Source organism: Anser cygnoides, chromosome 3 (genome assembly GCF_040182565.1).
Source record: "Anser cygnoides isolate HZ-2024a breed goose chromosome 3, Taihu_goose_T2T_genome, whole genome shotgun sequence".
Lineage (NCBI taxonomy): Eukaryota > Metazoa > Chordata > Aves > Anseriformes > Anatidae > Anser > Anser cygnoides.
In genome coordinates, this window is record NC_089875.1 from 32,217,211 (window position 1) to 32,231,941 (window position 14,731).

At 40.2% G+C, this 14,731-nt stretch overlaps 1 protein-coding gene across 10 annotated transcripts in view; it reads right to left on the reverse strand.

Moving 5' to 3' along the window:
* Positions 1–14,731, reverse strand: part of DAAM2 (dishevelled associated activator of morphogenesis 2) — a 209,414-nt gene that overhangs the window by 64,122 nt on the left and 130,561 nt on the right. For all 10 annotated transcript variants that reach the window (XM_066993828.1, XM_048080087.2, XM_048080081.2 and 7 more), the window contains 2 exons: positions 9,416–9,510; positions 1,578–1,911 (listed from right to left, as the gene is read on the reverse strand). In XM_066993828.1, coding sequence (XP_066849929.1) covers positions 1,578–1,911; positions 9,416–9,510 — 429 coding nt within the window. The remainder of the gene's footprint in view (positions 1–1,577; positions 1,912–9,415; positions 9,511–14,731) is intronic.

Sequence of the window (14,731 nt, forward strand, 5' to 3'; positions counted from 1 at the left end):
ACTCACAAATCCTAGAGTATCAGAGAACCTTCCACTAAAATCTAAGGAAGACCATGACCACATTTGTTCAATCAGTGTTCTGAATATCGCCTCTGTTAGAAGAAAATGACTGAAGACGAATGGAGGAGGTCTTTGGATGAACGCTTACCTCCTAAAAATTATGAGAAAAACTGTTAAAACTCAAGCTATCACTGAGTGTAGTGGAAAAAAATCCCAGCTTCAAGACACAAGTGTTTGTAAACAAGAATGCAACCCTCCTGCTAAATCATTTGCTCTTGTTGTTTTAAGAAAGAAAAAAGAAGAGAAAGTATCTTTTTTTTTTTTTAACAGAAAATAATTTGGACAAAGAATTGATGCAAACTAGTCTTTCATGAATGTGAGAGTTGGTGTCTCCAGACTTGCAAAAGCACCTGCAAATCATTACACTAGACTCCTCAAAAGCTCAGCTGTACAATAAGATGTGTGCTACCACACCTGCCCAGAAATGACTTATCTGTCACTTAGTAGATTTTAAGCCAATTTTAAAAAGAGAGAAAGACAGAGGACTCAAACAGGAGGCACTGAGTAAACTCAGCATCTATCTCCCATGTGAACTTATTAAGGAGACTCACTCAGTCAAACAAGGGCAAGCTAACACAGCAGCACAGAAGATCTGAGTCACAGCCACTGAATCTCATAGTGTGTTCAGTTTTAATGACAAACATTGGCAGCTACTGTTCATGAGCACAGATTGTTCTCCATTCACTTTTACATTTGTGAGCTCATTGTACCCCAAAATCTACCAACAGGTACTGAGGTAGAAGGTAATGACTGACACAGACCAGGATCCAGGGCCTATTGGTCCAACACCACCCTTATCATTTCCCCTAAGAAAGAGTAGCAAATGGGTGAGGTTACCCCAAAGTTTAGGAACTACAGGTTCATACACAGCAACAGATTCTTTTGCATCTTTTTGTAAAGGTGCTCAGTTCACTAGGAAGAAGAACAGCCAGCAGTATCCACAATAAAAACCTGTCAATAATCTAGTGACATACAAAGGTTTCTGAGATTGAGTTTCCCTTCTATTCTGTGAATAGGAGATATCTGAGCCAGCATTTGATAGGCGGTGATGATTTGTAACTGATTATTAAGTGACAATTTAAGTGCTCCATTGTTCATTATTTAATCCACTGTTGCCATTATTTAATCCACACTTCTTGTGTTACTAAATAAAGGAGTTTAAAATCAGGACAGAGGCTCCTGGAATTCTGTGGCTTCAGCTTCCAGGGCAAAAAAAATGATTAGCACCCCAATGGCATCAGGTTAGAGTATGAACAGATTAACAGCTTTCATTTAACTTAGCAACCCCCCATTCTAACGTAAAATACAGGAGATTATAAATCAGTATTAATGACAAGCAATTGGGTCTTGAGAAAAAAAAAAAAAAAAAAGGAAGATGATAATCTATTTGAAGTGTTTTTCCTAAAACACAATGAGAAATATTGCCTTCTTACTGCCTAGCAATATTGCAATATGTGCACTCTAAAAATCACTCCTTGGCAGAGATGGCTATTCATGTCCAAGCATCCTCCCCATACCTGGAATCTTGTCCTTTCTGCAGCATAGACTTGGTAGTGAAGCATGGCTTGCAAGACTTTCTTGTGACCATCTGGTACCAAGCAGACAGCCCCTAGGATCTCTAGCACAGCAATCTTGGTCTTGATGTTCTCAGTCCGTAAGCTCTGGGAGATGATGTTGATACTCTCTGGATGAGCCAGGACATGAGCCCGTCCTTGGGAGTTGTTCATCAGTGCCTTGATACACCCTATAACGGATGTGTGTATACGGCTTTCTGAGGTCTCATAGTCCATGCTCTTCAGGAAGTTCAGCAAACAGCTCAGGCCATCCAGCTCAATGAACCTGGTCACGAACCTGAAAAAGCAGGTAGGGAAAATAACAAAAACAATTGAAAGGCAATTTATTTATTCAAAAGATATTCAACCCTGTGATCCCAGCATCTGCAAAAGCTGGCTAGCTTGAAGATCACAGGTTAATTCCCAGGTATTCAAGGAAAAAAAAAAAAAAAAGAGAGAGAGAGAGAGAGAGAGAGAGAAAAAACACTAGCACAGTTCCACTGCAACTATCAGCTGTACTGACTGAAGTCTAGACTTCACACTCTGATCCCATGATGTATGCAAAGGCACATATATGTAAGAGGCACATGTTTTCTGAAGGTTCTTATAATGGCCTTGGTTGCATTGGTGTTTTTTTGTTGTTGTTTGTTTGCTTTTCGTTTGAGGAGGTATATTAAGGATGGAGAAGGGCCTCTGTCAACCTGCAGTAGCAATATGTATTGTAAAAACATCACAAATTATGGAAATATAGAATTATTCAGTTACCTAATCACAAATGACTAAGCCTACACTGGAAGAGGTTTATTTTGACTATTGAGATCACTGGAGTTCTTTTTCTACCATATTCTAGTATAAAATTTACCTTTCTTCAGATTAAGATCATGGAAACTGAGTACGGAAATAATATAGCGGAAATTCAAACTAGACCATACAGACAGCCTGCTAGACAAGTCGACAGAAACTGATGGAGTTATACAAATCTGTTCAAACCAATAATTCTAGCAATGTTTCATTTTGAGTTTCCTGGATTAAAAATGGGGATGCAAAGATATGAAATGGGCTGCAAATCATTTCTTAGGATAACTCTGTTCACCTCCTGCCTCCTCTAGCAGGTCGTACAGGTAGATGCAGTTTTTTTTTAGAATGCCTGAATACAAACCCATGTGAATTCAATTTGAATCTACCAAAATGTAATCAAGAATAATATGTCCATGACCATGTCCTAAACAGCATAATGTAGATGGTTATCTCAAAGAAATGAAAAGATTGTTAACAATTGTCACATGTATAACAAATTAAGAATACTTAAGTATTCTTAAGTCTGTATTATTAAGTCTGTATCTTGGAGCTTTTACCCAGCCCCTCTTTCTCCCTGTTGGGTATTCCCCAGTGTGCTGTCTTTCTCTTATCTATTCATAAGTGAGATGCTGTTCCTAATATCCATCAGGTGGGGAAGAACCATCTTGAAAGACTCCCAACATTTCAGTGATCTCTGTTAATGTCTCTGCACCAGCAAGACAAACCTTAGACATACTTATATATCTCCTGGATAATATGGACTTGACACATGTGGTTACACCTCACACCACACAGGAATTTTCAGGGCCTACCTGAAAGCTATGCTCATTATGCTGATGGATTTGCCAACTTTCAGCTTATTTGGGCCAGCAGTTTGACCAGAAACATGGCAAAGCCTGGTGCTTTCAACAAAGCTTCAGTCTGAGGTTTGGATTTTGTTCAAAACTGAATTTCAAAGTGAATATCAGAGTAAGGGCAAGCACACACAGGAACACATGCACACCAAAAATGAAAACAAGGTTTAGTTGAACCCTTCTAAGATGGCCTGCCAAGTTTCACACAGGTCTGACTGCACATTCTTTGGATGCATCATCTTGTCTACCCTAACAAATCATAGGAGGATAAGCCCCTCTGCCTCTAGGCTAGATAGTGGAATCACACATTGTGCAGCAGGAATTTAGTAGGTTACTTCAAGCAGTTTGTTACTTAAACTGGTTATAGAAAGATTAAAAGTTAGCTCAGTTTCTGTAATACTTCTAGAATGCAAAGAAAGACTGGAATAAGCACATTCATGGCTAAAAGAGTTGCTAAGGATTTCCTGGGAACACAAATAAGCACAACCTCAATTTGTTATCAGACAATGCAAAGCTGATGCCTTTATAGCACTTCTCTAACCCTGCCTGGGACTAAAAAGCTGAGTGGATCTTTGCCTATACTATGGGAGGACTGGTTTAAATTCTCCTTGCTCCTCTTTACCTCCAAGGTTCAGTTCTGTGAATCCACGCTGTGCCCTAGCCATTCCTTCCAAATCCCTTTGTGCACACACACACAAAGGAAAAAAATCAAAAATAAAAAAATAATGCACATGGTTTTACTGTTCTCCTTAGTTCATGGCTGCGGCAAGGCATAAGATGAATACCTTTCTCAAGGCATGGAGCTCTACTGACTAAAGAAAACATCCTTAAGAAGCAGCTGAACAAAGGGTCCCTAAAACCTACTTTCAGATGGAACACCTGCTCTTATGACAAGACATACAAGATACTACAACCTTTATGTGTCTTGGCTTGCTCTTATGAACAGATGAAAAAAATGTGAAATGAACAAAAATCACATTGTCCCAATTAAGTACAATCCCTTACTAAATTCGTTGGCAGAGCAATTTTTTCTGGGACTGTTTGGATGAGGTCATTCCAAAAAGAAGGCATGCGCAGGAAAGTGGTGTGTGTCACAGACTGTGATTAATGACATAATTTAAAACAATGTTGGGATTTTCCTGTGCTCTTCCTAGTCCAAAGATCAACCAGTAAGCTGCATTACTCAATAGGAAGCTAAACCAAGTACCTTCCCATTTCAGCTGACATCAGAAGCAGGAATCTAATGATGACTTTCACCTTCCTTCCAAAACACTTAGTCCCCTATTCTCCGGAAAAGACAGAAATCATGCAGTACGGAGACAAAGTAAGAAATGGTGATAGCAATTTCTGGGCAAACAGTCTCAGTATTAGGATCTGCTTGATGTGAACACGGAAGTATGTGTGTAAATGTCTGTACAGAAAAGAAAAAGAAGTGGGAGTTCAGCTGACAGGCTGAGCACCATAATCTTCATGCTGTTTGATGTTTGTGTATGTGTTTGCCTGTAAGCACAGATGTGTGTGTGTATGCACTCGCATGTGCAAAGGCAAACCTAACTTATGCAAATAAACTACCTTCTTCCCCACTATATATGCATGCCATAACTACCTGCCAGCTTATATGCCTTGTGCACTGCAAAGTAAGGTTTTGTTCTAGACTGAAAGGTGTAAAGTTAAGCATATTTGCCAATGCATTCTGGCTAACATACTTAAAAACTCAACTGTAAATAAAGTAGGGTGTGTTTTAATAGGTGCTAAACAAGCATATTAAAGCCTAACCTCACCTCAGACTCTCACTTGACCAGTTTAACACGCATTGAAAGGCGCAGCACCTTTTAGTCTTTCAAGTTTTAGAGAGTGTTGATCAGAATGTGTTAGTTAGCTCTAATAACAAACCCTTCATCCAAATACAGATGAAGCCTAAGAGGTAATGACCCACTGATGGATTCCAAGTGCTGTGGGGGACAACTTCCCTGTGAGGCTTGATCCAGTGTAGGAAAGACAGAAAGATCATATGCTGTGGGTGTGCAGAAGGCAGGATGTTCCCACCCTGCTAACAGCCAAGGTTGCACTTCCCTAAAGAATCAGGAGACACACATAATCCTCACAACTACTGGACTGCTGAAAAATTCATCAAAATGGGTTTTGCTTGCTGGAAACATAAATGTTCATCTCCAGTATGAACTGGAATGAAACATGACTAAATCAAGCAAAAATAACAAGAGGTAAATCTGTGTTGAACAGAAGGAGAAAAGCAGACAGCAAAGGGAGTTAGTGCTGATGATTCAGACTAAAGGAGGTATTCCTTTGTGAGTCCAAAAAGTTATTTTTCTCCAGACCTTTGTAAGTTTTTACTTTTGCTGCACTTCTGAACCTCCATTTTTGGGCATTTAAAAAATAAAAGACAAAAAAAAAAAAGCTCTTCTCTCCCTGCTTCTGTCCAACAGTTTGTCATCACACTTGTTTATAGTCATAAGTTCTTAGAAACCTAAAAGAAAATCTGTTTCCTTACAAGATGCAGATGTGGGGGCTTTGTTCTCTAAGGCTAGGGTTGTTCTGCGTGCTGGGACATAACCTGGCTTTATTATTTCAGGGCAGCTCCTAAATACCAGAACAAAATGGATTTTCTCAGAGTGGGCCAACTAGCTGCCCAGGGATACTTCTATCATCTTTTCTCTAAGCGGAAAAGGAACTTGAGTTTAGGAAGATCTGCTTCAGTTTTTGTTGGGGTTAGAACTAGTAGATTGGAATACAGGCACAGATTAGTGCCATTACTCTGCATTTTACACTAGAAGAGACGCAGTTCTACAGCAAAATGAAACCTAGTGCCAAACGTGCATTTTTCTTATTTTGGATCCTCTAGATTGTAGAATTCAAGCAGAGGACCCTGCTGGTGAATTGTCAGATATCCTCTGTACCCTACCCACCATAAACAGATTCCAGACAATCTATCCTATGTGAATTTAGGTCTCTATTTTCTTCAGAGCTCTGATGAACAGAAGTGGCAAGGAAAACAGGATTTGATGTCCAAATTCAACCAGAAAGACTAGTATTTTGAAGGCTTGGGTATTGTACTGCTTATGAGAGGGATTTGATGGAGCTGAGGGCCTCTCTACTGCAACCTTTCCATCAAGAAGAAATTGGCTTGTTGATCAGGCATTGGCACGCAGCCCATTTGGCAGCTAACGAATTGAGTCGCTGGAAATTAGTTGAGACATAGGACTTAACTCAAAATTTGGCTTGGCTTAACTATTTAAAAAAAAAGCCCCATAACCATCGCCAGCGATTTAGAAGAGAACACTTTATAGGGCAGCTCATAGATGCTTGTACTGAAGCTTGTTAGGGTTATTATAAACAGATGAAGCAACAGCCTGTTGTCAAGGGGACCCAGCAGAAGCAATATAGGTCTGGTCTGGAAAACCTTGCAAGATTTTGAGCAAAAGACATTTCTCTTTCTTCTCTTTTGCCTTGCTCTCAGAAAGGAGGCTGAGCTATCCTACTCAAAATGACAGAGTAAAACTACCAAATGGTGGCCACCAAAGTATTTCAGCTGGACAGAACAGAGATGCCTGGCTGCTCTGGCTGTGCTCAATGATATGAGAAAGCTATCACTTTCAGAGGAAACATCACACCAGTTGCAAATTAATGTAACAGAGTTGCTACAGAATGTCTCAGTGGCACAGGTCTTTGGCTAAAAATCCCGGTAAGAGTTTGGAGTGTGGCTGTTGTCTTTAGCTTCCATTTTATCATAAAGTTTAGCTGCATTTTACCATGTTCTCTACTTTAGGATAGTGATAGGATCAAACTGTCAGTTGTTCTCTTGGACTCCTTCTCACCACAGGCTACTGTTTCTCCAGTTCCATGTTAAAAGCAGTTACTGTACCTGCATGACTAAAATTACCAAAACCTGATGAATCCCTGTGCTTCAGAATCTGTGCTCTCTTACAGCCCACTGAAACAGGAGGTAAACCACCAAGGTTTAAGGTGATGTGCTCAACCTTGCACTTGCTGCGAGCTGAGAAGCTCCATGCAGTCAGTGCTAGAGGCTCTCCTGATAATGAAGTAACTTGGCTAAGGGACTGCATTTACATATGTGAGCCCAAAGAGAAGATGCTGCCCCCTGCAATACAGCTGCAGCTACAAATCTCCTACCACAAAGGGCTACAACACGTGAGGTGTGATTGCAACTGAATCTCAGCACAAGTTCCTTTGTGCTGGAGACTTCCTCCTACCTTTTGTCTTCCTTATTCACTTATCTCTTAGTGATCACTCAGTATCTTGTCATTCACACATGAAGGAAGAGGCCATAATGATGGCCTCTCTGTATTTGCTTGCTGGCTGCAGAGAGGCGATGTTCCAGCACTTTAAATTCCTAGAGCTCCCTCAGTCTCCTTCACATCTAGCTTTGTACAACAGAGGAGCAGGCTCAACTGCATGAAGCGAGGATGCTTGTCAAGGACTCCTTCTCCAAGTGCTTTCTTAAAGGGCTTTTCTTTTGTTCCTGCTCAGAAGAAACATTAAACATCATGAAAGGAAAAGCTGAACATAATCAGCACTTAGCTCTGCAAGGACTCACAGAAATATCTTCACTTCCGTTCAACCTAACTACAGTGCAAATTCTCTTGTGATTATTTTCTGTGGTCTACTCTTCGTTTTATTTATTTGTTTGTTCTGTTTACTTTTTTTTTTTTTAAAAAATTCCAGACAACCTATGTGATTAGGCATTACTGGAGGCCTCTGAAACTATGACTTCAGCATAATGTGGATGTAAGCACATTTGGTTTATTTTGGGCTTAATACAAACACATTCAGAAACTTTTTGATCAAGTGAATATTTCTCAAAATTGTATCAACTATGGTTATTGCTTCAGCACAATGTCCTTTTAAGTGTTAAATGCAAAAGATTTCTATGCTAGCTAGTTTGCAATTGTTCAGAGCATTGTTCCCAGAAGAACAAAGATGACCTTACCTTCAAAGACACTGTACACAATATAGACTCTTAACACTTCTGCATGCCACGGTTAAACACAGAGCAGGAAGAAGCCAAACCAGGTAAAGTTAGATAGATTAGCTGCTTTGTGCCAAAAAAGTTCGCATTACTAAAGATAAGAGGAAGCTTGAATTCAAAATTCATAGTAGAGGCTGACATCTCGCCCATCATAAGTCAAATCACATGAGATGCTCAGGAGTCTATGAAGTCAGTAAGTTTGATCTTCACAGTCCTTACCTGTGTTTGCACAGATCTGCCACATGTTTTTCAGAACAGAATTTGTCTTTTATTTTTCTGAAGCTATATGTTTCAGCATTACTGCGCCCTTCCAGCTAGACAGGTTGTACTGGGTCTGGCTGGGATGTTAACTTTCCCTGCAGCAGCCCATACAGTGCCGTGCTCTGCACTTGTAGTTAGAAGAGCAGTGGTATCACACCAGTGTTGTGTCTGCTGCTGAGCAGTGCTGACACAGCATCAGGACTCTCTCTAACCCTCCTAGGGGGTGGGCAAAAAAGAGAAAGGAACATCACCAGGGCAGCTGACCTAAACCAACCAAAGGGATATTCCATACCATATGATGTCACACTCAGCAATAAAAGGTGGAAAAAGGAAGAAGAGGGGAGGGGTGGGCTCTCTTTGTGAAAACGTCTGTCCTCCCAAACACCGGCTACGTGTGTTGAGGCCCTTCTTCAAGGACGTGGTCAAGCATCGCTCATTGTGGGATGTAGAGAGTAATTTATTTCCTCTGCACTTCCACACAGCCTTTACTTGTTTTGTTTTTTCCCTTTCCCCCTCCCTTTTCCCCTTTCCCTTTTTTCCCTTTAGTTAAATTGTTTAATTAATAATAATCTTTCCTTAATTTTTTTTCCCCTTTAATTAAATTATCCTCATCTCAACCCATGAGTTGTTCTTTCCTTTACTTCTTCCCCTCCTCTTCTAAGCAGGGGGAGTGAGAGAGCGGTTGTGGTGTTCAGCTGCCTAGCATGGTAAAACCACCACACAGGTTCAGAACAGGAACTGTATGGCTCTCTGTGGATTGTCTGAACTATCAGAGAACGCTTGTGTGAGGTGAGACAAAGAGGTTTCTGTCCTTGCCACTCCTTCTTGTGCCCCATCTGACCATTGGGAGGCAGTGAATTGTGATGAAAGATGAACAACATTACCTCATGGGCTGAGTCCGCAGAGCTGTCTTCAAGTCTTCAACTATTTTATTTTTCATTTCTGTTTCTTCTTCATCGAAAGCATACAGTGTCTGCATCTGTTGAGAAAAGGAGATGACAATCAGAAAAGCCTGAGCTGCCTGGAAGCTAAGAGACAGGCCAGGAATTATGAAAAACAACTATCCTATCAACCCACGGAGAGGTGCCTGCCGACCTCTCACCAGGAAAGCAGCGCCTCAGCTACAAAACTCAATCCAGATGAGGCTGCTCATGTGGACTGGCAGCAGCATAGAGCCTTGCCACACTGCCTAAAACTAGGGCTCTCACATTACCCCCCGAAAATCATACTTGCCAGGATGCCCTCAGAAAACTGTACCTAATTTGGAACAGTGATCCACTGTGGTGATCTATGGATATATGAGGCAAAGTTTGTAGGGAGAGGCAAAATCTTATTAGACTGACATGGCTGGAGGGATTTGGGATTTGGAGTTAAAAAAAAAAAAAGAAAAAAAAAGAAAAAGGAAAGACAACAGACTTCTGTGTCAGGTTTCAAAGCAGAAAAGCTTTTTCTTCAGTTGACTAGACAGCCTGCAAGTACCCTGAATTATAGTTTGTGTACCCAAAAGTTTGACTCTTTTCCTTTATTCCATTTTTTTTTAACCTGGTTTAAGATATTAATTTTCTCTAAACACTTTGTCCTTGCTAATTAGAAACATTTACTACAAAAAGCAAGAGCATCATAAAATCCCTGTCCCTATGTTTTAACACGTAAACTGAAGCACGCAGAAACTAGAGCTTATATTTTCATGTTTTTCTATTGGGAGCTACATCCGTCATTTTTCCCCCTGGTACACAACTTGCAGGAACTGAAGATGCTGTGGGTCACTGGAAATTAGGGTGAGAGATGATGAGGGGAATACACACAAAATACAAGGTTCTGAAAATCAGACAAAGCCATTAAGAAAAAAGTGGTAAAAAAGCAGGAAATCAGGGCTCCAGATCTACACTTAGCACCACCACAACCTTGAGATATGAAGCAAGACTCTTCAGCACCCATCCATGTACCGTTCAGGCTCACAACTTCAATGAGCGGCTTCATAAACAGTCAAGACACAATGTTGGAAATTCGAAGGTTATACCAATGTCTTCTTAGCCTCTTTAATTGTAAAACAAAGAGGATAAAAGCCTTTCTTATTGGCAGGAGTTCTGGGGGATATCGCTCAGTGGGATCTGGAAAGCAGTTCTGAACCCCCTCCCAAATGAATATCCCAATTAAACTAGTGTTATCTATCAAGGGTCAGATAATATTATACCTCTCCGTGGTGGAATCTGAGTACCTACAATTATGGCCCACTACAGTGAAATATAGAAATCTTTATTTAACTATTTAGCATGCCGAAAAGGAAACCTTCCTTTCGCTGGAACTTCCTTTAACTGTCCCACCCTCCCACCCCGTCACCTCACTTCCCTTGGAAATGCTCCCATGTTGCTTGCTTTTGCAAACCCCGTGGTGCCAACATATGTCAGATCCTGAGGGTGGTCATTTGGCTACGGGCCGTTGCTGTCTTATGCTGAACAGCTGGCATAAGGAGATGTGTTTAACTCTAGGGGTCCTCTCTCTGATCCTCGCTAAAGTCAAATTCACTCAGTAACAGAGCGAGCTATTTCCTGCCCTAATGGAATGACAGAGCGCTACTGATGGAAAATGAGCTGATGATGTTTTATCTTTTGCCAGCATCCCCCGACAGCCAGAAACATAAATTGAAATGCTTAAGCCAAGCCATATATGATTCCCCTCTTTGAAAAATAAACAGAAAACCTGAACAGGCATTATAGAATCTCAATGGCAGAATCCTGGGGTGTGATTTGGGGTTTGATTTGTATTTTCTTGGGTGATGGCCCATCTGGTCACCTTTCCTTTGGCCCATAAATGCTCCTTTGAAAGGCTCCCACTCCTACAACAGCTTAATTTCTACTCTGAGCCATCGTGGGGGGGAAGCGAATGGATGACAGGAAGGTGCTCAACAGTATTTCGTTGAGAGTGAAAAAGGCCCATTTCCAAATGAAACAAATACAAATAATCCTGCCTTCACAACTGAGGGCGATTATAGAAAACCCCTTTTCTGAAGCTGCAGGCAGCCAAGAGCCCTTCATTTCTCACTCCTGTGCACGGCCAGGAACTCAAATCCTCATGCCCTCTCTAAAGACAGCCTCGTCGGTCATGCATTTACATTATGAAATAACTTTCTCGGCAAGAGTTATAGAAAACACAACTGTCCCTGGGAGACAGAGGGGAGGGAACTGTCGTTATTTGAGGCTGGATTTCATTAACGTGGCTGACTGATGCACTGCTTCCCTGAACTACAAACTGTACTCTAGGACTAACATCTGCTGGGCTGAGGATGCAGCTAGCTACTGTCAGTTAACCAAAACGGTTTCACCCAAGGAAGAGGAAGCAAAATAGTGCCAGGTCCTCATCTGGTCCCTAAAAGGCAGTATACATATGAATCTTTTTCATAAGCACATTTTGCATATTTAAAATTTTCCAGATTAAGTGCATCACCCAGGAAAGCATGATATCTAGCTATCTGATTTGCAAAGTCAAAAAAAAAAAAATTATATGTGAAAAAATCATTCACACAGGACTGTACATGTAAAACTTCAGGTAGTCCAAGAAATTGCTTTTGAAAATCTCAGTTTTATTCAAAGCATCAAGTAAATTCTCACACCTTATTCTAATAGCTAATCATTACCCTAAACTTCTGGGAAGGCAAGTAGAGCACCATAATGACAGCACATTAGGAAAGAGACACGAATAATAATAATAAACATATCAACTAGCAGCAGAAAGGAACTATATGATTGACCTAGTTTCACTGCCAATCTCACAGAAATGAAAAGAAAAATGAAGCAAACAGAATAAGTAGTGAAAAAGCAACCTAGACATTCTGATTTATCATTATAGACCAAGCTCTTTCTTTAGGTCTTATCTAAATCATAACTAACAAAGTATTATCACTACTGAAATCACTTCCAAACAAATAGAAGTGAAATTAAAGTTTATTAATAAATTATTGTATTGCATGCCTCTTACGACATATCTAGACAATGCTATTTTAAAACATTTCTTTAAATAAAAGAGGTCAGTTGAAATTCAAGGTGCACCACATCTCTAGCTATATTGAGGCCAAACTAAGAGAGTAAACTACAAATCATAAACTATGAATAAACTATGAATAGATGTATTACAACAACAACAAAAAAAACCTTTCAGGCAAATAATTTTAAAGTAACATAGATGTCACCTAACCCAGACCGAGGAGAGTTATTGTCCTCTTGCTAAATTCTGGTGAATGGGCATCCACCCATCTCATACTCTCATCTGAGCAACCTCTCCAGAAAAACACTGTTCACTTGAAAATCTGTCTCTGGAAATGCAGGTACAGCCAAGCTCATCAAAGCACTGCTGTGCTGTCAGAACTTTTCCTTTCCAGTAAAATGAAGGCTGTGTTTATTTGTGCTGCCAAGCAGGTAGTATCATGGAGTGATGAGGGCAAGAGGAGCACAGGGAAGTTTCTTGTGATATAAACAGGGCAGCTGCTGCATTTTTAAGAAAGTTCTGTCTGTTGATGAATCAGCAGAAGGTAGCAATGACCTTGGTAATGGAAATGGTCTCTGATTGTGGGCCTGCAACCTGCCTGCAGTCACCAGCCTTATTGACATCATGATGTCAACACCAGCATGTTGATATCAGAGGACTGGGCAAATTTGGAGGCTCCTCTTTCTAACTTAGATATCATTAGCAACCATCCCTTTCTCTTAGGGGTGGGTCTAGAAGACATTCTACCAAGGATCTTCTTGAGCCTTTCCTCCCAGTCAGGCTACCTGAAGGATGGGACATTCCCTCCACAGGAATTGTGTACTACGGGTTAGCAAAGAGATCCAGTTTTACTGTTATACACTCTCATGAGAATTAGGATTAAAAACTACTAACATTTAAAAAGTCACGGTAACAGAAACAATTGTGGGAACAGACTTGTGCCTAAAATGCATGGCTTTTTGAACTACTGTGAAAGTGCTTCCCAACATAGTGGTCTAAGGTTACAAGTAGGGAATGTCAAACATGTCAGGAATCACCACATTGCTCTCAAGCATAATCTATCAGGGACAGATATGATTGGTAACACTGCAGCAGATCTTCTGAGAAAATGATCCCTGAGTGCAGGGGCCTTGGCCTCCTGAAATCCACAGAAAGATACTTAATGATATCCATGGGATGCCATTTTCATTTTATCAGCGGGTAGGAAGAACTATTTTGCCAAGCTACTGTTTAGAACAAAACCTCATATTTAAAGAAAATTATATCAAAAAAGACATAAAAGCTGCATGTAAAATGATTCTTATGTACTTAATTCACAGGAGATGCAAAGATTAAATTTTATTTAAAAAAAAAAAACAGGATTTAAAGCATTTTAAACTAACACTTCTGTGATTATTGCTACCATTTCAACTCTAATACTTCTTGCCATAATTCTAATTAAAATACAGCAATACCTGATAGTGCCCAGGAGACGCAAACTGAAGTAGACTAGACAGTGTCAGGAAGCAACATGAAACATGCTTTTCTTTCACCACTTCTTAGCCAACTGTACTTGGAAGAAGTTAAAAAAATTTACAAAAAAAACCTCCATCACTAAATTTAGGACTGAAATTATAAGGGACCCAAAATAACCATTTGGAAGTTAAGAATCTCAGAGGTCTAAATAATAATGAAGAGAACATGTCTTTTAAAGCGTGTTGGAGCTGGTTCTCAGCTGTGTTACTCCAGTTTTCCACTGATAGGATTCCTGTGAAATCAAGTCAACTAAGTTTCACCTGCCTAAAACTGAAGCAATTAAGTGGAAAATCAGAAGCAGGGGTTTAACCCCACTGTATCTTCTTAATACTTCAAATATAAGAGTAAATTACGAGGCTGGAAGCCAAGTAAAAGGTTATCAGTCATTCAATGCTGAGCCATGCAAACAACGTTACCAGGGCTGGTGTTTATTGGTGCTCTTAAAATGTGTTTAAAATTAGAAACATGGGCCAAAATATAGTCTCATTCCATGGAAGTGCTCCAGATTTACAACAGTGACATGCATATACTCACTCCAGATTTACATCAAGATCATTTAAAGACTAGTCCAAAAGCCACTGAAATCAATGGAAAAAACTCAGTAGATTCAAAAGGCCTTGGATCAAATCCTACCAGAAGTATTTGGCTCATTGACTTTGCAAGGTTTCATACTTATTTTTCCCTTAATAGCCCTTGTATGGGCT